Genomic DNA, 25,548 nt, shown 5'->3' on the forward strand with positions numbered 1-25,548 from the left:
CATCCCCGCCGCCCAACTCCAAGCCCGCTTCCTCTCTCAGCGAGCCGGGCCTGCAGGCGGGGCCCGAAGCGCCCCGGGTGCACGTGGAGCGGCCTCGGGCTCACCTGCGCCTCCAGGCCCCCGCCCAGAGCGGCCGCTCCACCACCCCTCCCGCGGCCCCGCCCCAGCCCGGCTCATTGGCTGCCGCTCGGAGGGGAGGGGAGGGGCGGCCGCGGGGGTCTCATTAGCGATGCGGACTAGCGCCTCCGCTCTGTAGTTCGGGGCCCCGCAGCGGCGCGAGGGCTGGGAACTGCGCGGCGGGGATTGCGGACTACTCCGGCATCGGCGCTGGCGGCAGCGGTCGCCGAGCCGTGGGAAGCTATGGGGACGCGCCCTTTCTCGGGGTGCCCATTTAGCGGCGGCTCGGAGCGCCCTGCCCCACTGCTTTAGGAAGCGATCGTGTAGCAGAGTCACTCTCTAAAGACTACCGGGACTCATTCGACTCGGGCATCTCATTGCCGACCCTTTCCCGGGCCCCGGAGCGTGAAGAAGAGCCGTCCTCTGGAGCGCGGCGAGGAGCATGGGGAGAGCGGCGGCCACCGGAGGCGGCCGCAGAGGGGCGCGCCGCTGGCTCCCGTGGCTGGGGCTGTGCTTCTGGGCGGCAGGGGCTGCGGCTGCCCGAGGTAAGCGCTGGGCGGAGCGGGCAGCTGGGGTCGAGGGCTCAGGGACGCCAGCCTGACGGAGCGGGACCCGCACCGGTGGCGTTGGCTTCCCAAGTTGTGCCCTGCACCTCGGCGCGCCAAGCCTAACTGGGTGGGAGCCGAGTGGAGGACTCCGTGGGGACCACAGCCTTCCAACCCAAGTTTGCGATCTGCTGCAATCCTACAGGTGGCTGCGACCCGGGCCCCTACCGTTTTCCTTGACCCTCCTTGCCTGCTCCATTTTCCAAGCCCTCCCCAATTGCTGCAGACTGGAGTAGCCCGGTCTTCACTCCAATCTCGCTCTCCCCTCTCCTCTCCACTTCCTCTCAAGACGAGCTTGGTCAGGGGTTGGCGCCCATTGCGATGTCGGAGAGTTCCTGGGGAGAGGGGCCAGGTGATGGGAGTGTCTGTAGGGTGGGCTTGAACAGAGAGGGCGTCTTTTCCCTTAGGGGAGGAACACCCATGCTGAAGTCCCTTCGCTCTGTGCCAAGCTTGGCACCCATCGGGCGACCTTAGCCCGAGGTCCCAGCCAGCCCTGGGCTTGGCTTGGCGGAGGCCGCGTGTGTGCGGAAGCTCGGTAGAGCGGCGTGCACCATCCCGGTTTAACCGCGCCTGCAGTGCCCAGCCGGGATGAGCACTTGGCCCGAAGCTGCTCACCAGGCGCCTCCTCTCCCTCCCCGGCGCCTACTCTGGCTTGGAAGCGCGGGCCCCACAGAGCCGCAGGGAAACCTCTGCTTCTTTCCGACTTAAAAACCTAGACCCCATTTTCTTGGACCCTCTGGACTCCAGCAGAGGGAAATTTCGCAACTGATTTCAGCTCCACCTTGAGCGAGGACAGGAAGCATCAAGTTAAAGATAAATCCCAAGGACTTGTTTTGAAGATGATCAGAGGCAGTTTCAGACACAGCTCAAGTACCGGAGCTTTACCTTTGAAAAAATCGGAAGCTTTGCCTTCCCGCCCTTCTTTCCCTTTTTCCTTCTAAGCCATCCATTTGGCTTAGAATACATGATACCGTTAAATGATTTGCCTTACACTTGCCAGGGGAGAGGTGGAGCTGAGCTGACCGCTTCACCTTCTGCTCTATTCGGTCTCCTGAACATACTCTGACCAGCCTGCAGAGTGAAAGGGTGGAAAGGGTTGAGGACGATCACAAAAGAACCAATGTTATCTCATTTTTATAAAAGCTTATGGTGTGTTAAAAGCAGTCCGGCTGCCTAGAAAGATTCTTTTTTTTTAAAAAAAGAGGTTGATAGAGGCTCTCCGTTGTATGATCCTGTTCTGTGCCTATTTGCATTTCATTTCCTGAAAAGTTTTTTTTTTGTTTGTTTTTTGTTTTTTTTTTTTTTAAGTGGAGCAGTCTTTTTAAGAAGAAGGGGAGGTTTAAAAATGAGCCTCGGTGATTGTACACCCTGAGTTATGATGAAGCACAGTTCTTTCTCATGCTGGAAGAAGCACAAGCTTCAGCCATTTAATTTACTACGTACGGCAAATGCCTCATTGCAAAGTCAGCTCTCAGTTGTTTTTAATACACTTTTATGGGAAAACTGGGTCTTTTCTAAATGTTGATCTAAATGGCTGAGTTTCCACTTACTATTCGTGTGGAATACCTCACAGTCACTAACTCCAGGTACTCACCCTTGGAATTGGGTTGCTGACGTTGTCTTGAAGCCAGCTCGAAACAAGAGGTGGGGACATGCCAGCAGCCTCTTGGATGGAGTTTTGCTGGCTGTGAAACTAAGGCTAGCACCTCTTGTCTGCAAGCTGTTCTTTAAAGGTCTCCTGGAAAACATGCTGTACACTCTGCAGGCTTATTTACAACAAATGTCTTGCACAGATCATAGTAATATGGAAGACACATGGAGTGGAGCAGTAAATCTGACTGATATTTCCCATGTCATATTTTACATTCTGGGGCATGAAGCCCATTCCCCTTAGCAACTGTCAGAGAGTCCTCAAGAAATGAGCACTAGTCAGGCTGTGAAACCGGTGAAGCCACAGGCACCTGGCTTTGCACAGTTGGGTTGGGCGTAATTGGAGTTTTCAGAACAGAGGGTGTGTTTCAGTGCTTATGAAGTTCTCCCATCCCAGAAAGGCGTCTATTCGTTAAAACCAAGATTAGGTGCACTGGTGTGGCATGCTTGCCTGACCACTAGTTTCACCATACTCTCTAGGATTAGCCCTAGGTTGTTCTTACCTATCCAATTAATAGTTTTGTTCTTTAGGACTTTTCTTGTTGATTTGAAACAATATATTTTACTTGCCCTAACCAACGGGGTATAGAATTATGCCATTTGCCTTGATGTTATGAGAATATTTAACAATTCAGTAGCGTTTTCTTTACCGTATTTATCATTTATCTTTTTCCAAAATGATTGCACCAACTTTTTTTTTTCTTTTCTTTCCCTCCATACTTTTGTAGAAACCTCTGAAAATCAGAGGGAGATTTCAAATTGGCTTTGAATATACTATAAGAGGAAGACCCTTGGAACAAGGGACTGTTGTAGAGCCCAGTGGTGGGCCAAGAAGCAATGTTCTGTTTCCCTCCTTTGTAAGCAAGACTTAGCTCTTCAGATGAACATCTCTGCCTGTCGGCATATTGTAAGGAAGGCACTCTGGTGCCATGATCACCGTATGTTTTTACACTTTCCAATTTAAAAGGAGGTTGTTTAAAAGTTATTCATGACCTGTCAAGTGCTAATTGAATCCACATCATGTTGTCATACTGATTTGTTTTTGTTCTTTGAAAAAAAAGGGGGACTGCTGTTCATCTGCTTGTTATCTTTGCCTTAGATACTGTACATAAGATACTATAGTCATTAAAGGCAGAGAGGAAGATAATCTTAGACAGGCTGAGCTTTCATACAATTTCTTGCTTGAAAACATTTCCTGGACAATGAAATGTTGATTACAATAACTAGAGTAATGCATTAATGGCAAGAGAAGTGCATACTTATTACATAGGCATAATAATAGTCTTATGATTTACACATACTTAAATCCATTTATCTGTCTAGCTCATACAGTTTAAAATCTATAGTCATTTCTTCCTTAATGAATGTTATAAGGCCACCCTCTTGCTTCCCACTTTTCTCTTTCTGTTCCTTTTCCTCACAAATCTTTCTCTTCCTAGGACTATGAGAAAGAGTCTTTCTCCCCATTTCCTGCCAGACTTTTTTTTTTTTTCTGATTCTTGGGTTGTGCTCTTATTTTGAGCAGCCCAGTGGCACCTTCTTAAGAGATCTTTTAAGCATCTCAGTTTTTAAGAAGAGATGAATTGTTCTGACCTCGTCCTAGCACTTGTCACCCTTTACATACATTTTTGCTCTCCAGTTGACCTATCTGTGGTTCTTTTTTTTTTTTTTCCATCTTCTTCTTTTTTTTTAAATTTATTTATTATTATTATACTTTAAGTTCTAGGGTACATGTGCATAATGTGCAAGTTTGTTACATATGTATACTTGTGCCATGTTGGTGTGCTGCACCCATCAACTCGTCAGCAAGTAGTACCTCATAGGGGAGGGAAACATTTGGAGCTGTGGATCCTTTCTGAGCTCTCTCAGGACTGGATGACTGAATCCATCAGGTAGTTCTACACTGTGTTTTCTTATTGATTAGGAAGTCGCTTTTCTGTTTATTGTCTCAATGCTCCGTAAATTTGTTTTTATTGTCCTCTTCCTACCAAACGTAGTTCCCAACTTAAAACACTGCCAGTGTTCATCAGGGAATTGGTGTATTAAGAGATAGTACATGTTTGACATGCTTCCCTTCTGCTTTTCTTTTTTTTTTTTTTAATATCTAGGCTAGAGACTCAGACATATATTAAAATCTAATCCCAAAGATAAGTGATTTATTCCATAGCATCCTCTTAAGGAAGGGGCTGCTGTTGGTGTGTGATGCCCTCATAATGGGAAGGCACATGTGCTCATAGGTAACCCAGATGTGCCCTCCTTCTTGATTACACCTTTGCCATTAATGCTGATTGTCCCTTCGTCCAGGCTCTCACTTGACCAGCAACATCATTATCTTGTCTTCCTTCCTCCTCCTTCTGATACCTTCATGAACTAACAGCTCAACAGAATAATCCATGGAAACTTTCCCTATTTCTATTTCACTCTTAGTCACATACTCTATATAGAGACACTTATCTGCTCCCTCCTTCTTTCTTTCCCTTTTCTTTTTTCTTTCCCTTTCCCTTTCCTCTCCTCTCCTCTCCTCTCCTCTCCTCTCCTCTCCTTTCCTTTCTCTTTCCTTTCCTTTCTCTTTTCTTTTCTTTTCTTTTCTTTCCTTTTCTTTTCTTTTCTTTTCTTTTCTTTTCTTTTCATTCCTTTTTTGAGACAGGTTCTCACTCTATCATCCAGGTTGGAGTGCGGTGGTGCCATCATAGCTCACTGCAGTAGCGAACTCCCAGGCTCAAGTGATCCTCCCACCCCAGCCTCCTGAGTAGCTGGGACTGTAGGCATGCACCATCACACTCGGCTCATTAATTTTTTGTGTGTTTGTTTGTTTGTAGAGATTAGCTGTCACTATTTCGGCCAGGTTGGTCTTGAACTCCTGGACTCAATGATCCTCCTGCCTTGGCCTCCCAAAGTGCTAGGATTACAGGTGTGAGCCACCACATCTGGCCCCACCCCTTTACTTTCTAAATGGCCACTGCCAGCATAAGGCCTATTATCATGTTGTTAGCACTCCTTTTGTATTATACCTGTTCCTTAATACATTTCTGCAACTTTGTTTGAATATGAAATAATACTTATATGAAATAATAGTAATACTTATTAGTAATACTTTCATACTTATTTGAGTATGAAATAATACTTATAATAATAGTACTTACTTCATGTGTGAGAATCATAATTCTAAATGCTCTACAAACGTTAACTGATGTAATCCTGAAGATAACTCTTTGAGGTGAGTACTATGATTACCCGCATTTGTAAGATAGGAAAAGAGGGACATAGATTGAAAGCTTGCCCAAGGTCATGGAGTTAGGACATAGTAGGGTCTAGATTTGTACCTACTCCATCTGATTCCAGGGCCCACAACAAAGACAATTTTCTGAACTATGTAGAAAAGAAAATGGCCCTTGTATTTTGATGACAAAAGTACTCAAATCGTATCTTTATTACCATCAAGAGGCATAGAGGAATTTAGAGTAGCTTAAATAAGTCTATAAATATGTTCAGATAAATCTAAAAGATTTATGTTGTATGAAAATAACCACCCTCTCCTCATTCAGCTTACTATACTTTGGGATTGGATTCACACTTAAAATTCTAAGAGCCAGTTTCCAATATGATAGCTTGCTTTTGTTTTCAATTTTGAATTTCGACAGAAAATATGACTCTGATTGAACACGCCATCCATGGAACGGCAGATCCCACGAGACTATTTGTTGCATGTCTTGTATTTTTAGCCTTGTTTGCCAGGGAAATGTGGAGCATGAGATTTGAGAATAGATTGTTAACACCAGAGGCTGCTGTTTCTGCTGTTTTGGGTACTCCTGCTGCTGCTCTTGTGAGGCAGATGGCTAGATTCATTTATAGAAAATAGATATTTGTTCTATTTTGCATTTCCACTTTGAAAAGAACTTTTAATTGTTTGTGCCACATTGCATCATATGGCCTTATTGTGTGCATACACATGCTGTGCGCAGATAATTTTCAGAATTAGGCGGATGTTAATGTATTCATTTTGGATTGTATTATCTGAAATCCACTGCTAATTCCTGTGCTTTTGGAATTTTCTCTTGAAAGTGAGTGTGTTTTTGCTGTGTATTAAGTATTTTGTGCTCACCCTATCACGACTCCCCCCGCACCACTTCACTGAATTAAGAGATAGAAATATGAGGGTTGTGTTTATGGGGCTAAAGTAGAAACAATAATCAAGTAGTAACGTTTCTCAGATAACATCAGGCGACTATAAAGCATAAAATATTTCTGAATATTGTTTCTATCAGGACAAGGATAAAATGAGGTCGGTATTCTTCTTATATGACCATTTCCCCCCCCACCCCCGCCCTTTTTTTTCAGACTTCAGAGTAGCTTTTATTTTTTATTTTAAAATTTTAACACTTTTTAAAATTGATGCATAGTACATGTACATGGTTTTGGGTACAAATGATAATTTAATACCTTAATATAATTTGTAAAGATAAAATCAGTGTACTTGGGTTATCTATCACCTTTTGATATTTGTCTTTTCTTTATGCTAGAAACATTTGAATTGTTCTTTTCCAGCTATTTTGGAATATGAATAGATTGTTGTAAACTATAGTCACTCTACTGATCTATCAGACACTGGGTCTTATTCTATTAAGTGATATATTTGTACTCATTTATCAACTTCTTTTATTTTGATAGTTTATAAATGAAGTCACTGAAAAAGCTGAAAACTGTCTTCCAAGAGTGGTCAATGTTGGCTTTATTTAATGCAAATATTGACTTTCTGCCCCCAAATTACGGGGTTCATAAGGTGCAAAAGAACCCTCTTTCCCAGAAAGATTGGTAGAGGTACTCCCACCACTCCAGCCAACATTGTAAGGGTATTTTTCCACAGGTGGGAAAATATCACTGTAACCATGTGGGATTTGAATAAGAAGCTTTACAGATGTTTTGTCGTTACCTAAATTGAATACTGTGGTTTTCCAGTCGGGTAAGTCAGAGGGGAAATGGCATCGCAGACATTTGGGAAGGCAAGTAACTGGTAGGCAGGCATAGGAAGGAGAAGATGCAAGAGGCCACAGTGAAGAAACTGTCTGAACTACTTTAAGGGACTCACGACCACCGGGATGACTATGCTTTGTGTGATACAATTCACAGATGTTGGCAACTTATTATTTTATTTTATTTATTTATTTTTGAGATGGAATCTTGCTCTGTCGCCAGGCTGGAGTACAGTGGCAGGATCTTGGCTCACTGCAAACTCTGCCTCCCAGGTTCAAGCAATTCTCCTGCCTCAGCCTCCCAAGTAGCTGGGATTACAGGCATGCACCATTACGCCTGGCTAATATTTGTATTTTTAGTAGAGACAGGGTTTCACCATGTTGGTCAGGCTGGTCTCAAACTCCTGACCTCATGATCTGCCCACCTCAGTCTCCCAAAGTGCTAGGATTACAGGCGTGAGCCACCGCACCTGGCCAGCAACTTATTACAAAAGAGAACGTATTTACTCAATATTGGAGAAGATTTACCTCTAAATAAATATGTGGTAGTTTAGGGTTGCTTAGAAGTCATTGGTGGCTTCTGTTAGCAATAGCACTTATTAAGTAGTTAACATCTTTATTTGAATTTAATGTAATAAACCTACTGGGAGATAAGGGGAAGTCAAATGATCATGGGTTATGGAAGCTAAGCTGGTAATATTTGAAACTCACAAATCAGTGCTTTTCAGATGTTAATGTGCATGTGAATTACTGCAGATCTTGTTAAAATGTACATTCGGATTTAATAAACCTGGGGAGGGGCCTAAGGTTCTGCAGTTCTGATAAACTCACAGATGACACCATCTATGGGCCGTAGATGATAGTAATTCATGTTTTCTATTTTCAATATTTTTTTTTCTTTTGCAAACCAGTACGAAGTGGAATTTCATGTAAGAATATTTTTTAAATGCCAATTGAAGAATAAGAAAACACAAATGCCAATTTTAACTCAGAGAAACACACAGCCACTTATAAAACAAATAGGCATTCTGAGGGCGCCATCCTGATGCAGTGTAAAGCATTTATAAAGACAGATGTAGTATCTGCTCCAGTTTCACAATGTTTTAAAAGTCTTGAATTTTCCTTTGGAGCTAATTGGGGTCTTATATCTGCATCTAATTTATTTCTTGTCATAAAGAGGAAATTGACTAACCCAGAATTTTACCAGTTTGCCCAAAGTCAGATTTTTGTTAAATAAGAGGCTTTTCTAACTTTCTTTAGCATTTCTTCACTTTATTCTCTTGGCAGGAGCTACATATGCTTAAGAATGATCTGGAGTTCAGGATAATGAGGGGATGAGGCTGTAGTTAAGCAAGAGCTAGAATGAGAACAGTTGTTTTAAAAAAAACAGAGCAGTGAGTCCATATGGGGTATTGATGTTTCCCAAGCGGTTGGATCCTTGTCCCAACATGGTGTGGAGGTTGCATCAGGCCCCTGTGCCTTTAATTCACGTTCCATCTCCTTCACTGTTACTTACCCAGTACCTGATAGGGCTTGTCTGATAGCACGTGTTGAATAATGTGTGTTACTTGAACTTTATTAAGCCATAAATATTTAGAATGACATTTCAAAAATCTACTCAATACTGTGATAAAAACCCCCAGGAAACTTTATTTGCCAGAGGAAGAATAAAATATTTGTGAGAAGGTTTTACATTTGTTTTAGACAGATACTAAAGCTTATATTCCTAGATAGACTCTTCTAGAAAGATGATTAAGTGACATCTATCATGTGGTCCTATTATATAAGTGTGGCTGTTTAATTCATGTGCATGTAACTTAACATTTGTAGGGGACTCTCATAATTTTGATTGCATTGTATCTTTGCACCCACCCTGATATTGAACAGATGATGAAAATTAGGTTGACTGGTTGACTTTAGAGATTTTTTGACCAAATCCAAACAGGTAGTGATAAACAGTGCTAGGACTAGAAGCCAAGTCTTCATGGTTTTAGGGCCTTTTTGATGATGTTACCATGTAATTCTATTTTATTAGCACATAGATTGATTATACTGAGGTGGGATGATACAGCACTTCACTCATATTCCATTTGACAGGGGTGTGGATGTATAAGCATGGGAGACAGAAAGAGAAATAAGTGGATAAAAATTCATTCCACTGCCTATTGTGCCTTCTTGGTCTGTAGGGTGGTATGTTTCTCATGGTTATAAACAGAAATGGCCCTATCTGAGAAAAAGGGCTGTCACAAATGTGTCAGGAATGTTTGGAGGATAGTAACATTATGAATATATTAAAAATAACATGCTGTATTATGGAGTAACTGATGTGTAGAATATTCAGAGGAACTTTTGAAAAATCAAGGGATTTAAAGTAGTTTATTAAAGTCAGTAAAATAACAAATTACAGTAGTTTTTCTCAGGTTTTGTTTTTAAAGATGCTATTACAGGCTGGTCACAGTGACTCATGCCTATAATCCCAGCACTTTGGGAGGTCAAGGTGGGAGGGTGGCTTGAGGCCTGAAGTTTGTGACCAGCCTGGACAACATAGCTAGACTCTCTTCTCTACAAATTTTTTTTTTTTTAAAATTAGCTGGATGTGGTTATTCGTGCCTGTAGTCCCAGCTACTTGAGAGGCTGAAATCAGAGGACTGCTTGAGCCCAGGAATTTGAGGTGACAGTGAGCCATAATCACTGCATTCCATTCCTAGAGACAGAGCAAGACCCTGTCCCTCCAAAAAAAAAAAATTAAATAAATAAATATGCCATTAGAGACACCAAGTTTATAGAAGTATACTAGCTCCCCAATCTGTGTAATTTTCTGAATACCTTGTCTTTATTATTACTTTTGAGTGTATGTGCTTTATTTTTACTTTCTGTGTCCAGTTGTAAAGCTAAATTCTTCTGATTTGTGTTCGAAAGTAGTTTAGTGGCACAATACAATTGAACTTATAATAACAATTTCCATCAATATGTCATTAAGAAGTGTTAGCCTGTTTTTTTAAGACAGATGGAAAAAAATACAGAGCACAGAATATAATTCTTTGCCAGAGAACTATAACTATGTTGTAAGCCTTTTGAAAGGAACTGGAAAAAGAAAGAATCTATCCTTCCTCTGAATAGACAGCACTTCTTTCTCTCTCAGTCTTGGGACCAGAAGCTGCAGTGATTACTAGCAGCTTGTATCAGGAGGTTTCCAAAGTTGTTTCTCTTAAAAAAAGCAATCAGGATGTTCACAGGTTTTGTCAATGTGAGGTGTGTGGGAGGGATGTAAGGGTTTGGGGGTTTGCTGTAAAGAAATAACAGGTTTGTTATTAATTTTATTTTTCACCTTAGAGCAAAAAATAAAAATATCCATCTGATGTTTTCTAAAGTTTAGCAACTAACTTGCAATGCACATCAGTCTCCAGGATATCAACGTGAAAAGACAGCTCTAACCTACCACATCCTGCAGCAGAGAAGACCATTGTACAATCAATTATTAATAATTGTCAAGGTGATAAGGACTGTAATTCATGGATATCTGTGTGTATTATATATTAGTAGAATGTCATATATCATCATATCAAACATATCATTAAAGTTATATGCCATTAATTTAACTGGCATTAGTAACACTTAAACTTGGGATGTAATCACAGTTTTGACTCAAAACTCAGCTGTTTAATTCTGCCAACCATAACTTCACTCTCCATGATGCCTCCCATCTAACCCCTATGCTCGGTCTTTTCTTGCTTCTTTTCTCCTCTTCAAGTCAAAACTTCCTTTCCATGTAAGCAATGTGGGGGGCTGGAAAGTTCACAATTATGTGTCCTTGAAACATCACTTTTTTCTCTACTTCTTTTTATTTGTAGGAGAAGCAATGACTAAATTATCATTAAGCCTCCTTCCTGCTCTGACCTTCCGTGATGCCACCCCTTGTTTTCTGTACCGTTTATTCACATTATTTTTTATCATTTCAGGAAGCTTTTCTTGCATTTTAAATATGCATCAAACCTTCAGTAAAGGGATAATACTCTGGAAATAGAAATTGCAGGACAAGTTAATGGGGCTTCATAATGACATTGGTAATCCTTGGCTTAAGCATTTTCAAGAATGTACCAATCATAAGAGAAATCTTTTTTTTTTTTTTGATTTCTCTTAAATCAGTGGCTGTAGGTTAATGCATATGTGTGTAACTAATGCAGAAGTAGGTTGGCAGAAGACCTGGAGGAGTTAAGCACCCCCTGCCATAGCTCACCATTGCTCAGTTGGGTGTATGGGACCCCTCTTGATAGACTGACTTCTTTCTTTTTTTAGTAGATACCAGATATATGAAATTTCATATTAAACTTGCAGATCTGAAGTCTTATCACATTGTTTTCATGTAATTCCAGCAAAACTCAGGATATGGCAATCAGCCCTCCAGTTTGTCTCAAATCAACGACTTGGTCAGGTTTTGTTAAGAGAGTTAAAGAATCAGGGAGCCAGTTGGTCCTCATTTTCAGTAATTATCTTTACTTGAGCCATGGGCATGCAACACTTTTTCTAGATTTGTAGAATAGTATTATGTCTTGGCCCTTTATTGAACACTGATTTGATCACTGAGTTTCTATGGCTCTCTGTTTCCCACTTGCAATGAAAAACAATCATAAAATGACATTGCTAAAAAGGGCCCTAAAATTTCCAGGCCAAAGCCCAAATTTGTACATGAGAAAGCAAGGTGTCGAAGAGTGCACTTGCTTGCTTGGCTGTTAGAGGTCATTTCAGTCCGTCCCTGCCCATGAATCCAGGTCTTCATTTTCTCAGTGTTGTCCTTGCCTCATTCCCTTGCAGGCTTATAATAACAAAAGTAATCAATAGAGGCACAAAGGAATTCAAAAGAATGATACCAGAAGACTAAATACTATTGATCATTTTACCTTTCTGTTAAAGGATGTTTTCCTTTTATTTAAAATGTTTATATTTTTCTAAAATACCTTTGAAATTATAGAGGTTTTTTTTTTTTCCAATAGAGAATTTTTTTCCTTTGGCTCACAGAATGCTGAGGTCATGACATGAGGGATGCAGTTTGTTGTAGCAGAACTAATATTGTAAGAGGTTTGCATTATAGATTTGTTTTGTGTTTGGGTGAAAGTTAGGGTGTCTTAAGTCTTAGTGTTAATCTTTTCTTCCAGTTACTTAACATCTGGATCCTTGATAATAAATTTGTTCAGTATGAATCTACTAGGAAATCCTAAATACCTTCTATATATATATATATATATATATATATATATATATATATATATTTTTTAAATATGTATATTTTGAAGAAAGCTTTCCATGTTGGTAGTAATATGCCCATGATATCCTTAAAAAGCCATAAATCTACATCCAAAAAGAGTGACTGGATATACTTTTAAAAGCTTTGGTGGCCAGGCGTGGTGGCTCATACCTGTAATCCCAGCACTTTGGGAGAGGCTGAGGTGGATGGATCACCTGAGGTCAAGAGTTTGAGACCAGCCTGACCAACATGGCGAAACCCTGTCTCTACTAAAAATACAAAAATTAGCCAGGCGTGGTAGCAAGTGCCTGTAATCCTGGCTACTTGGGGAACTGAGGCAGGAGAATTGCTTGAACTCGGGAGATGGAGGTTGCAGTGAACCAAGATCGCACCACTGCACTCCAGCCTGGGCGACAGAGCGAGACTCCATCTCCAAAAGAACAAAACACACACACACACACACACACACACACACACACACACACACACACAAACACACACGGAAACCAACAAACTTTGGTTACTTCTTCTCATGCAGTTCTGAGTTTCTTTTAAAGTGAATTCTGCATCTCTTGTGGCCATAGTAACGTGCAGAAAGCAATCCCTATATAGAGCTTATGAAACTCCGGTGCCTCTATTATGATTATTCATGTTGAAGCCACCTTACTGGAGAAGTGTTAGACACATGGGGTGTCGAAAACTCCTGATTCTTGGAGATTAGGTGTCAAAATATTCAAGGTTTGGCTATTTTTAGCAATTTATCAGTGAAGCTTATTGCTGCTGGAAATGCTGGTCAGGGTTTGAATCTACATATCCCTTGTCTTCACTGAAAGCCAATTTCTTTTTTTTTTTTTTTTTTCAAAATTGCAGAAAGGAAAACATCTGTAGTATTGTCACCTAGGGTCAGGTGAGAACATCATAGAGAGGTGCTTTGAATGTGTGTGGGCATTTACCTTTTTTTGTTAAAGTTTAAAACTAATATTTAAAAGTTTAAATGGTTTTACTGGAACACGTTAGATTAAAAGATGAACACCAAATGTTTAATGTAACCCTTGTTTATAGAAATACCTGTATGTGTAATTGAAATTCTGAAGAGAAAGAGTTTAATTCTGAAGTTCTCAGTCAGCTGATGCCAAGGCCTTGATCTCAGAGCACTTAAGTCAGAATCTCACTGGGAAGGACCCAGGGTTTTGTTTGTTGTTGTTGTTTGTTTGTTTGTTTTAAGTTCCTCAAGTGACTCCCAATTTGGAAACTAAAGACTGAGAGCCATGGATTTATTTATCTATTCCCAAATAATTTCAACTTATATTTTAGATTCAGGGGGTATATGTGCAGGTTGGTTACCTGAGTATACTGCGTGATGCTGAAGTTTGAGGAATGATTGATCCTGTCACTCAGATAGTGATCATACTACCCAATAGTTAGTTATTTTTTCTTTTTTGAGACGGAGTCTCACTCTGTGGCCTAGGCTGGAGTGCAGTGGCACGATCTCGGCTCACTGCAGCCTCCGCCTCCCTGGTTCAAGCAAATCTTCTGCCTGCCTCAGACTCCCAAGTAGCTGGGATTGCAGGCGCATGCCACCATATCTGGCTAATTTTTTTCTATTTTTAATAGAGACAGGGTTTCACCACGTTGGCCAGACTGGTCTTGAAATCCTGACCTCAGGCAATCCGCCTGCCTCAGCCTCCCTAAGTGCTGGGATTACAGGCATGAGCCACTGTGCCCGGCCCCAATAGTTGGTTTTTCATCCCTCCCCACCTACCCTCCCTCCCCACTCTAGTAGTCCCCAATGTACTCTCTCTCCCCCACTCTAGTAGTCCCCGATGTCTGTTGCCGCCATCTTTATGTCCATGTGCACCCAGTGTGCATATCCCATTTATAAGTGAGAACATGCAGTATTTGGTTTTCTGTTTCTGAATTAATTTCCTTAGGATAATGAGAGCCATGGATTTAATGGTGCATTGATTGTGTATAAATGTAGATACTGTTCTTTCTTGAGAATCCAGGAAGATATTTGAAGATCTTTATCATGACAAAAGCATAAGGTATGAAGATGACCACCAATGAGTCACCTCTTCTTCCCTATTAGACCTTATCTTTCCACCTTGCATCCTATACTCGTCCATTCTCACGTTGCTATAAGAACATACCTGAGACTGGGGAATTTATAAGGGAAAGATGTTTAATTGACTCACAGTTCAACATGACTGGGTAGGCCCCAGGAAACTTACAATTATGGCAGAAGGGGAAGAAAACTTGTCCTAATTCACATGGTGGCGGCAAGAAGTGCTGAGCAAAAAGGGGAAAGGCCCTTTGTAAAACCATCAGATCTCGTGAGAACTTTGGTGAGAATCACCCCTATGATTCAATTACCTCCCACCGGGTCCCTCCCACAACACGTGGGAATTATGGGAACTACAGTTCAAGGTGAGATTTGGGTGGGGACACAGCCAAACCATATCAGATCCTAAACTCCTTGGATGAGTGAAATTGAATGCTGGCACACAAAGTTTCACCCTTTGGGAGCTAGACTTTTCTTGCTAGGGTAAAAGAATTGAGGTATTAATAAACGGAATGTGATTATATGGAAAAATTATCAAGTAAGGGAGAAGCATTTTAAGAACATGAAGTTAGAGATTGTGCCATGTTTCTCTTGTGGACAAGAACATAGGGGCCAATAAACGGAGTTTCCTTGTTTTCCTTTAACCTTCATCTAATGTGTCTTAGATATTACATCTCAGAATGTGAATGATAAGTGGCCATATTTATGAAAGGACTAATATGTTTGTACTGATCTTAGTATCTGAAGGATGTAGGCCTGGTAGTTCCTCATACGGTGTAGGGTGAGGTGCTAGTCACCATCTGCTGTTAACCAAAAGAGGTGGGCAGGAACCCCTGGTCCACACACCTCTGCCATCATAGGAAACATAGCATAGGCATCACTCCTAAAGCAAGCTTTCCTAATATTACTACCCTGTTCCTAACTACCAATGGTTCTTTATTTATGAAATCAAACTCTGTAAAACATTTTGTGTTTTATTAATGGTTGCATATGAATAAATATAGTTTTTAAAAAGTATCAGATGAAAATGTATATCTATGAACTTACCCCTATACTTAGAAGTAAAGTTATCAACACCTTTCAATCCTCTACAGATTTCTCCTTTAACCCATTTTTCTGGTTCTTCTTAAAAGTAATCACTCAATTTTTGTGCTTATTCTGTTATTTAAAAAAAATTGAACAAATATGTTTGTACTCCTAAACATATGTTACTTTTGCTGCTTTTTGAGATATATTTAAATTTTATTGTGGTCTACATATTCTTCAGCAGTTTAATTTTTTTTTTTACCCAGTATTATGTTTCATCTGTATTACTGCATTTACTATCCCTAGTTGATTCACTTCCCTGAAGTACGATATTCAGTTGCGTGACTATACCATAATTTGCTTATTCATTTTGTTGTCGGTGAAATTTGGGTGATTATCAGATTTTTTTCTAGTATGAAAAATGCTGCTAGGAACATTCATGTATGTGTCAAATGGTATACACTTTCAAGTGTTTCTTATATATGTGAGAGTAGATTACTTGGACCTTGAAGATGAACATGTTATGTTTTCCAGATCCTGCCAATTATTTTTCAGCAAGATATGAGTTCCCATCATTTTATATTTGTCAACATTTGATATTTCCAGGCCTAGTGATTTCTACTCATTTACCGGATATAATATGATTATCTCTGTAGGGAGTTGATTTCCATCTCCTCAATTACTAATAAAGTCAAAAATCTTTTCATATGTTTTATTGCCATTTTTATTTCTTCTGTAAAGTACCTACTCATGACTTTTTCTCGTTTTTTGCTGGTGATCATTGAATTGTAGGAATTTTGAGAGAGCGAGTGAGCTAGTCTGTGTGTGTGTGTGTGTGTGTGTGTCTCCTTAATGTGTTATATGTGACTGGAATTTCTTCTCCCAGTTTGATGCTTCCTTTCTTCCCCACTTGTTTTAGGTATCTTCTGATGAAGTGGAATTATTTATGACATGTTCTCAGGAGCTACAATTTTTAATTTTAATGTAATCAGTGTTTTTTAATTATCTTATGTTTAGCTCTTTTGGGTCATGTTTAGGAAATTCTTTTTAAATTTCATTGATAACAGTCTTCCATACTTTCTTCTAAAGTCTTATATTTTGACCTTTCATATTTATTCTTTTAAGCCACCTGGAATAGATTTTTTTCCCCTCTGTAGAGTTTGCAGGGATTTTATTTCCTTTTATCTTTTCTTTTCTTCTACTTTCTTTCTTTTTTGTTTTTGAGACAGAGTCTTGCTCTGTCGCCCAGGCTGGAGTGCAATGGCACTATCTCAGCTCACTGCAACCTCCATCTCCTGGGTTCAAGCAATTCTACTGCCTCAGCCTCCCGAGTAGCTGGGACTACAGGCGTGTGCCACCACGCCCGGCTAATTTTTTGTATCTTTTTTTTTTTTTAGTAGAGATGGGGTTCAACCATGTTATCTAGGATAGTTTCGACCTCCTGACCTTGTGATCTGCCTGCCTCGGCCTCCCAAAGTGCTGGATTGCAAGCGTGAGCCACCGCATGGCCTCATTTCATTCTTTCATGTAGATAGGCAATTCTAGAAGTATATAGTGAGGAGCTTCTTTCTCTAATGATCTCCAATATCACCTTCTTCATTTATGAAAGTTTCACGTATACATGGGAATTTTTTCATCTGGCATTAAATGTTCTTCAAAACAGTTCCCGCAAACGTTTTTGGTTTTATTTCCTACTGTTCCCTTCATGTACTCTCTACTGAACTAAACTCTGTGATGTGCCTCAAAACTGTCTCACAGTTTTCCTTGTCTTAAGTGTTTAATGCTTTCATATGCCTCTCACATTTTGCCTTGTGCTATTGTTTTAGGTATATTTATTTCCCTTTTCCTCCCAATTATGTTGTAAACTTTTGGAAGCAGGAAGGATATTTTGTTCATCTTTGGTAGCATTAAACAAAAAATACGGTGTTTTTTACTTAATAGGTATTTGGGAAGTCATTGAACTAAATTGGGGTTTGGAATTGAAGGTCTTAGAAATTACCTGACCACTCCAATTATATTTGCCCATCCACGATCACTGAGATTTATAGAGCTTAAATGCAATGCCTAGTTTCACACATGTTTTTGCATCACTGTCTCTTTTTTTTCTTGAGCTTATTCCAGATTGTCTTTTATTATCCATTCCATGATCAAATGGCTGAATTATTAAAATGCTGTCCAGAAGTGTGAGGCAATATGAAGATGCTAGAAAACAGGTGAAGAGACACATATATGGTAGGTCCAAGACCCTTATACTTATTGAGTCCATTACTAAAAATGATGTTCACTTAACATCAAAACACTCAGCATTACCCAAGCACAATATACTGACTTGCACCTCTGCCTTTGTACATGCCCCTTGTTCAGGAGAACTGTTTTCACGTGCTACTGTCCATGGATCTTCTCCATCCTTACAGATTAATTTCTTTCTTCCTGTTGAATGCTATATTTCCATACTTTAACATTCCTTCTGCACCATTCAGACCATATTTTAGTTCTTTTTTATGGTCTCTCTCACGTTTTATTGTCACCCCTTAAGTCAAAGACAATTTTTTGTCTGTGTCTTCTCAACACCCAGCACAGGGCTATGTTTGGTAAAAATTAGGTATCCAAGATGTACTAAATGCAAAAACTAAAGAAGCAAAAATTTTTGAAACTTCAAATGAGCTTATAAATACGCCCTATTATGTGCTTATTGTAAGAAGTTTGAAGGTAGGGGAAAGTAAGATAACAGAAATCTCTAATAATCCCAAAATAACCACCTCAGGAGAGTTCTTAAGTTAGAAGCCACATCCCTCATGGTACCCCTGTTGGTCTGCAGGTCTCTGCTGGTTTCTCTGAGTCGCCACCATTTTGAAAGAGGAACATGCAGTCACTCAAGTGCTAAACTAACACTCTAGTATTGCCCTTCTTATCATCTCAGAATATTTGCTTCCTGGTAACTGGCACTAAGTATCTTGTATGTCCTGTTACACATCTTCAATGCTTTGGATAATGTCAAAATATCACATACTTGTTATTTTTAACAACTGGTCATCCCGAGTGGACACATGCATCCATCACAGTGACTCAAGGCCACCAGTAGCAAGCTCTTCAGAAAAGTTATAGAGTAGTACTTTTTGTTAAATGAGCTAATTAAGAGACACAAACCAACATCATTTTTTTTTAATCTCTCAGGATGAGGATGTTGTGTGGATAGATTACTACTCTGATATTTAGAACAGAGGTTTGCTTGTTTAAGAATTTTATTTATTTCATCTCCCAAAACAACTGTGAAGGCTGGTTTTTCTACTCCTAGTATGTTACCATATACTAGATTTGTCTCAGCATCAGATCTTGGCTAATATGAGCTCTTCTGACAACTGTAAACACAGAGAAATTGGGATGTGTTTAGTTATAATATTTACTATTCTTATGTGTGTTGAGACTATCTCAGTTGTGGTATAGCCTCACCTCTGAGCAATGACATCATGACATATATTCAAATTATATTCTGCTTTTTTTTTGTCTTAGATAGAAAAAAAACAATTACATGGAATTTTCATAGGCAAATTAATTAAGATGAGAGCTATCAGTCTTTGCCTAGTCTCCTTCCCACCTTCTTTTTTAAAGTGATTTATTAATAAACTGCATCTAAAGTAATTAAGAGGTAGAAAATAAAAATCTGAAGACCGTATTTCATAGCAGACTTCAATTTTATGTGAAGGTCTCAATTTATTAATTCCTCCATAACCACCATCTCTCATAGCCAAAGTACTCATCTCTGAATGGAAGGTTTCTAAAATTCCTAATCTACAGAAGGGCCTTCCCCTATGTGTACACACACATACATGGTGTTAGGGTTTTGTAGCTAATGGTCCCTTATGTAGCACACTGAATGTGTGTTTATATTTCTTCATAAAGCACCTCGATGACAGGGACTTGTTATTTTCTAATCTTTGTATACTTGTTTGGGACATTTTAGTCACTGAAGGAATAATAGATGAATGGATGAATAGGTACCAACTACAAAGAATATTTGTGGGTTAATTGAGCTCTGACTTCGTACCTTTTTTTAAATATACTTTAAATTCTGGGGTACCTGTGCAGAACGTGCAGGTTTTTTACATAAGTATACATGTGTCATGGTGGTTTACTGCACCATTAACCCATCATCTACATTAGGCATTTCTCCTAATGCTATCCCTCCCATAGCCCCCCACGCCCCAACAGGGGACTTTTATGTGATAATATGAGTGTCTGCTATGGGCCATTCATTGTGCTAGATGCTTACCATAAAAGTGTCTTCATTTGTACAGTAACCTTATAAAATGAACATTATATGTGCTTTACAAAAAAAAAAAAAAAAAAAGAAATTAAAACTCAGATATACTTTCCTAAGTCCATACTTCTAAGAAGTGGAGCAAGAAGAATTGGAACACAGAGCAGCCTAACTCCAACACATATATTCTTTCCTAGTATCATATCAAGGTGTTTCTAACTTCATAATGAAGAGGATGGACATAGAAATGTCCAGGATTCTTTGGATATAATATGCCCTTTAGACCCAGCTGTAGTTTGTTTTCCAAAGTAGCTATTCCCAGCTACTTCTTAGCCACTGGATGGATATGGTAGGGAGTTCCCTGAGCAAATACATACTAAAATCCATCTTTTTGGTTTTGTTTTTGGCTCTCTCTCTCTCTCTTTTTTTTTTTTTTTTTTTTTTTTAGACTGAGTCTCACTCTGTTGCCAGGCTGGAGTGCTGTGGCAAGTTCTCGGCTCACTGCATCCTCCGACTCCCTGCTTCAAGCAATTCTCTTGCCTCAGCCTCCTGAGTAGCTGGGATTACAGGCATGTGCCACCTCGCCCAGCTAATTTTTTTTTATTTTTAGTAGAGACGGGGTTTCACCATGTTGGTCAGGTGATCACGATCTCCTGACTTCGTGATCCACCTGCCTCGGCCTCCCAAAGTGTTGGGATTACAGGCATCAGCCACCACACCCAGCCTGGCTATCTCTTTTATTACCAGTTTATAGATCACAATTTTTCCTACTGTGTAACTGTCCTTGAGCGCAGATTCTGTTTCCTTATTTGGTGCCTAAATGGTACAGAAATTACAGAGTCTGGCTCTCTGGGGTACTGGTCTGCTGGCAGGCACCCTACTAGTATTATGCTGGCTGGTGACTGGACCCTAACTCTCATGGTGCTTGCTGTTTCAGGGCCTGATGCTTTCTGTACATCCAGAGGACTAGGTTTAAAATTGCAATAGTAATACTTTTCCATGGAGTCAGTGTTATATATGACATGACTTTACTTTGGGCAAAGATTATACATGCATTGATATACAAACTAATAATAGTTGGTGGTATGGATTATATACCAAATGGTCACCTCAGGTAAAATTAGTAACCTGCATTTCTAACTGAGCTTTTATTGCCAGAGACTCACTAAGACTATTAACCCCATTGGTCAGTATTACAGCAGGGGAATTAATATGTATTTTACACACCCATGCACCTTGCTAGCCAGATTGCAGATCCTATTTTATTAAGTTCTCAAAGGGAGGAAAGTGACATTGCAGAGAGGAAAATAAAAGTAGAAGTGCTTAAGTAGCTTTCCTGGGTCATAACACATTGTGAACAATGGATCTAAATCTATTCATTTCGAATTCATCCCAAAACCATTTATTGAGTACATTTATTGTATACATATGTGTCTTAATCCATTCATGCTACTATAACAAAATGCCCTAGACTTGGTAGTTTATACATAGTAGACATTTCTTGCTCATGCTTTTGGAGGCTGGCTTGTTCAAGATACCAATGTGCCTGAGATTCGATGTCTAGGAGGGCTGCTCTCTGCTTCCAAGATGACGCTTTCTTGCTGTATCGTCACATGGAGGAAAGGAGGAGCAGTGCTCTCACGTGGTGGGAGGGAGGAACAGTGCTCTCACGTGGTGGGAGGGAGGAACAGTGCTCTCACGTGGTGGGAGGGAGGAACAGTGCTGTCACGTGGTGGGAGGGAGGAACAGTGCTGTCACGTGGTGGGAGGGAGGAACAGTGCTCTCACGTGGTGGGAGGGAGGAACAGTGCTCTCACGTGGAGGAAGGGCAAACAAAAAAGGGACACACTTGCTCCCTCAACTCATTTCATAAGGGCATGAATCCCGTTCGTCAGGGCAGAGCCCTCATGGCCTAATTACCTCCCAAAGGCTCCACCTCTTCATACAGTTGCTTTGGGGATTAAATTTCAATGTGAATTTTAGAAAGACACAAACATTCAAACAATAGTAATATGTTATTTTTAAAAGAGACAGTGCAGACTAGTGGCAGAGCACACAGTGTGGGGGATCAGACTGCTTGAGTTAGAATTCACTTTTTAGTACTTACGAGCTGTGCGTCCTTAGGAAAAATAATTGAACCTTTCTGTGTTTCTGTCTCCTCATCTGTAAAATGCAGATAAATAATAGTACCTACCACATCAGGCCATTGTGAGGATTAAGCAAATTAATATGAGCAAAGTATTTACAACATTTATCATAGATAATCTTTTATCTACATTTATTATTACTACTGCTGCTGCTGTATTTGAGGCACTGTGCTGGAAACTGAGATCTAGAAATAAAAGCAACTATAGCTGCCATCAAAGATCTTTCAATTTAGCAAGGGAGATGCCAGAATAAACTCTATAAGGAAAAGTGGGAAATGCAGGGAGTGAAACATCTCAGAGTGCCATGGCATCACAGCCAAGAGTCTCCCGAATCTTTGAAGTAGGAGTTGACCCAGAGGAAGTGATCACTGATCTGTGTGGTGAATTTTGAGTAGGAATTATGCAGAGAAGGTTTGAGAGACAGGTGATTCAGGGCAGCACCAAGAAGACCAAAGCCCATTATCCAGAGAAGTACTCTTCCCCCTGGCTGATTAGGTCCCGGAGGGTGCATTTACCAGAAAACAAAACCTTATATTCCATGGAAAATGGAAACAGATAAATGTCCTTGGGAGCGGTAAGTGTTGGTTCATTCTGTGGTGTTGAGTTCTAAACTCCAGTCCTTTCGATAAGGTAATTCCTAACAGTGGAGTGGAGAAGGCAGAGAGAAGAAAAGCCAGTGCATTAAAGAAAAGGCTGTGGATTTCTGAAAGGAATGAGAATTCACACCCCAAGGAAGAATCTTCAGAGAAGGGAGAGGAGGTGGTTGGCAGTAGCTGGCCGGTGGTTAGGATGGAAGGGGATTGGGGAGTGGACACAGATTTTACCCACATTGCAGTACTTTCCAGGGCAAAAGTGAATGCTGGCTGGACGTGCGCTACCATGATAGTTGTTTGGAAAAGAATTGGTTCCATCAGAAGCAGACGCCACGCAGATTTGAGCTGAGGCTGATGCCTTGTGTTTTGTTTTCCAGCCGCGGACTCCAGGGTGCTATATATTATTACTCTAGATGCAGTAACTACTCCCCATCACGTTGGTAGTTCATTTTTACCTTTTCCAAGTGAACACTTTAGGCAGACTGATTTACTTTTTTTCCTCCTCTCTGAAATAGAGGTGTGCTCTTTAGCACTTTTACCCTTTGAAAATATAAAATCACTCAAGGGCTTTCATATTTTCAAAGGGCAGAAGCAACTTTAGTGAGAGAGAAGAGTGCAAAAAGCTGACTGATCTTTTTTTTTTTTTTTTTTTTTTTAAGTGCTGTAATGAAAACATGTAGAAGACATATCCTGCGGGCCAGTGTACGTGTATGCTGGTAAAAAGGTGGAGGAAGTGGGGAGGGGTGAGAGGGCAGGGAAGGGGACACATTTGGAAAGTGAAACTGTTTCGCTGTGGCTGAAATTTGATTTTTATTTTTTCCTTTTAAAGTCACTGGAGGAGAAATAGTCCTTATCATCTCCCCCCGGCCCCAGGTTCACGCTAGGATGCAAATAAAAAAGTGTCTTTCAATATTTTAATTGAGAAAACGACTGCCTGCTTCTTTGGCAATGATTTGCCAAATTTCTGACTGCCGAGAACGAAATCAACACACCATCAGGAATTGCCAGTGTTATTCCTGAGTGAATTTTGCCTTCAGAGTGACAGGTAGTTATGTCTTTTCAAAAATGCAGAGGGAACGGTTCACCTGACAGGTGAGAAACAAATAACTTAGCCACCAGCCATCTCTATTATCTCAACCTTATACGACACACCTGCCATAGAGCAGACACCTCTGGAGTGGTCCATCATTCCAAAGCACCATATTTTACCCAGTGAGGTGCTTACTACAAGCAGTTATAGAAAATATCTACTGACTCAGGCTTCATGGGCAATGCTTAATGGTGGCATTCCGAGGTGGATGGGCTGTTTGCCTCCTCTGCAAAGTTCATACGACAAAGCGTTATCTGCAGGAAGGGTTTTAGTTATGCTTATTATTATTGTTGTTGTTGCTTGATATGGAGTCTCGCTCTTTCACCCAGGCTGGAGCGCAGTGGCATGATATCTGCTCACTAAAACCTCCAGGTTCAAGCGATTCTCCAGCCTCAGCCTCCCAAGTCTCAGGAACTACAGGTGCATGCCACCAGGCCCAGCTAATTGTTTGTATTTTAGTAGAGATGGGGTTTCGCCATGTTGCCCAGACTGGTCTGGAACTCCTGAGCTCAGGGAATCCACCCACGTCGGCCTCGCAAAGTGCTAGTTATGCTTATTATTAAATATAAACTTGAACAATGACATAGGGAGTTTGTAGCAGCTGTGACTCTTAAATGCCATTTGCCAAAAACGACCAGAGCTGGGGTATCCCAGTGGTTGCAGCATTAATCTACAGGCTGAAGATTAGCTCCAGACCCTGGTTCCAAGAAGGCACTCAGGACACTGATGGCTGTTTCCAGAATGATCTGGGTTGGGATTTGCAGTATAATCTGATAAATAACACACTTTGCCATTTCAGTGACTCGGCGGTATCATAATTTCTCTCTCTCTCTCTCTCTTTTTTTTTTTTTTTTTTTTTTTTTTTTTTTTTTTTAAGCAGCCTTCACTGCTACGGTCACAGCCAGAAAGAATATTCTGAGTGGTAGAGTTACATTCTACCCTGGGTTTACTGCAGAGAAGCAATTAATTGTGAAACTATGTGAATTTTTTGGTGCTGCTTCAGATGGACTTGCCCATCAAAGGGCCACTTAAAATTCATGCACAGTAGCAACTGTGAAGGAATACCTAAGACTCATAAATAAGACAAACCTATCTTAATTTATTGCCAGTACCTTCTATACCCATTGAGCTATTCAGAACCCTCCACAATTGATGTTTCTTTCCTCCAGTTATTTCAGTAAAAAATGAACTCTATTTTATGCCACACAAGCATACTAATAAACCAGGGTTTTGCTGCTTATAAAGGCAAACTGTCACCTGTTAAAATATGTAACTGTCATAGAAAGATAAAAAAGGATCATTTAATAATGATGAACAATGTGCATGTGGCATAAATAGAATCCAAAAGGTAAACAGCAGTTTATTATGCTAGAGCCAGCCAGAGCTATTTCTCAATGGGAGACTCTCAGTGCTCATCTTTTGTGCTCTTCCTTTTAAGGGAAATACAACCTGGCTTCGAAATGATTTGTGTCTGTGTGTGTGTGTGTGTGTATTTCACGGAGGCTCATTGTGTGTGTGTGTGTGTGTGTGTGTGTGTGTGTGTGTATTTCACGGAGGCTCATTACCGATTCAGAATATGGACTGTTGCCCTTATACTGAAAGGAAAAAATAGTTTTCAGGCATATGTTCTTAACTCTGATGAGAACAATCTTAAGTGCACTATGTCACTGTTTTATTGAGTTTTATAACAGGGACCGTTTAGAAATTTCGTTGTGTTAGTAGGTTTGGGAAGAAGGTTGTTTTTAATTAAGCTCCTCAGCTGCTTTTTCCACTGTTTGAAGCCAGATAT

General features: G+C 40.4%; 1 protein-coding gene across 8 annotated transcripts in view; it reads left to right on the forward strand.

Moving 5' to 3' along the window:
- Positions 1-252: 252 nt before the first annotated feature.
- UNC5D (unc-5 netrin receptor D) overlaps positions 253-25,548 on the forward strand; it is a 571,089-nt gene continuing 545,793 nt past the window's right edge. For all 8 annotated transcript variants that reach the window (XM_001088208.5, XM_015145154.3, XM_015145153.3 and 5 more), the window contains exon 1: positions 253-662. In XM_001088208.5, coding sequence (XP_001088208.2) covers positions 560-662 — 103 coding nt within the window. In that variant the 5' untranslated portion in view covers positions 253-559. The remainder of the gene's footprint in view (positions 663-25,548) is intronic.

The sequence above is a fragment of the Macaca mulatta genome, chromosome 8 (genome assembly GCF_049350105.2).
Source record: "Macaca mulatta isolate MMU2019108-1 chromosome 8, T2T-MMU8v2.0, whole genome shotgun sequence".
Taxonomy (NCBI): domain Eukaryota; kingdom Metazoa; phylum Chordata; class Mammalia; order Primates; family Cercopithecidae; genus Macaca; species Macaca mulatta.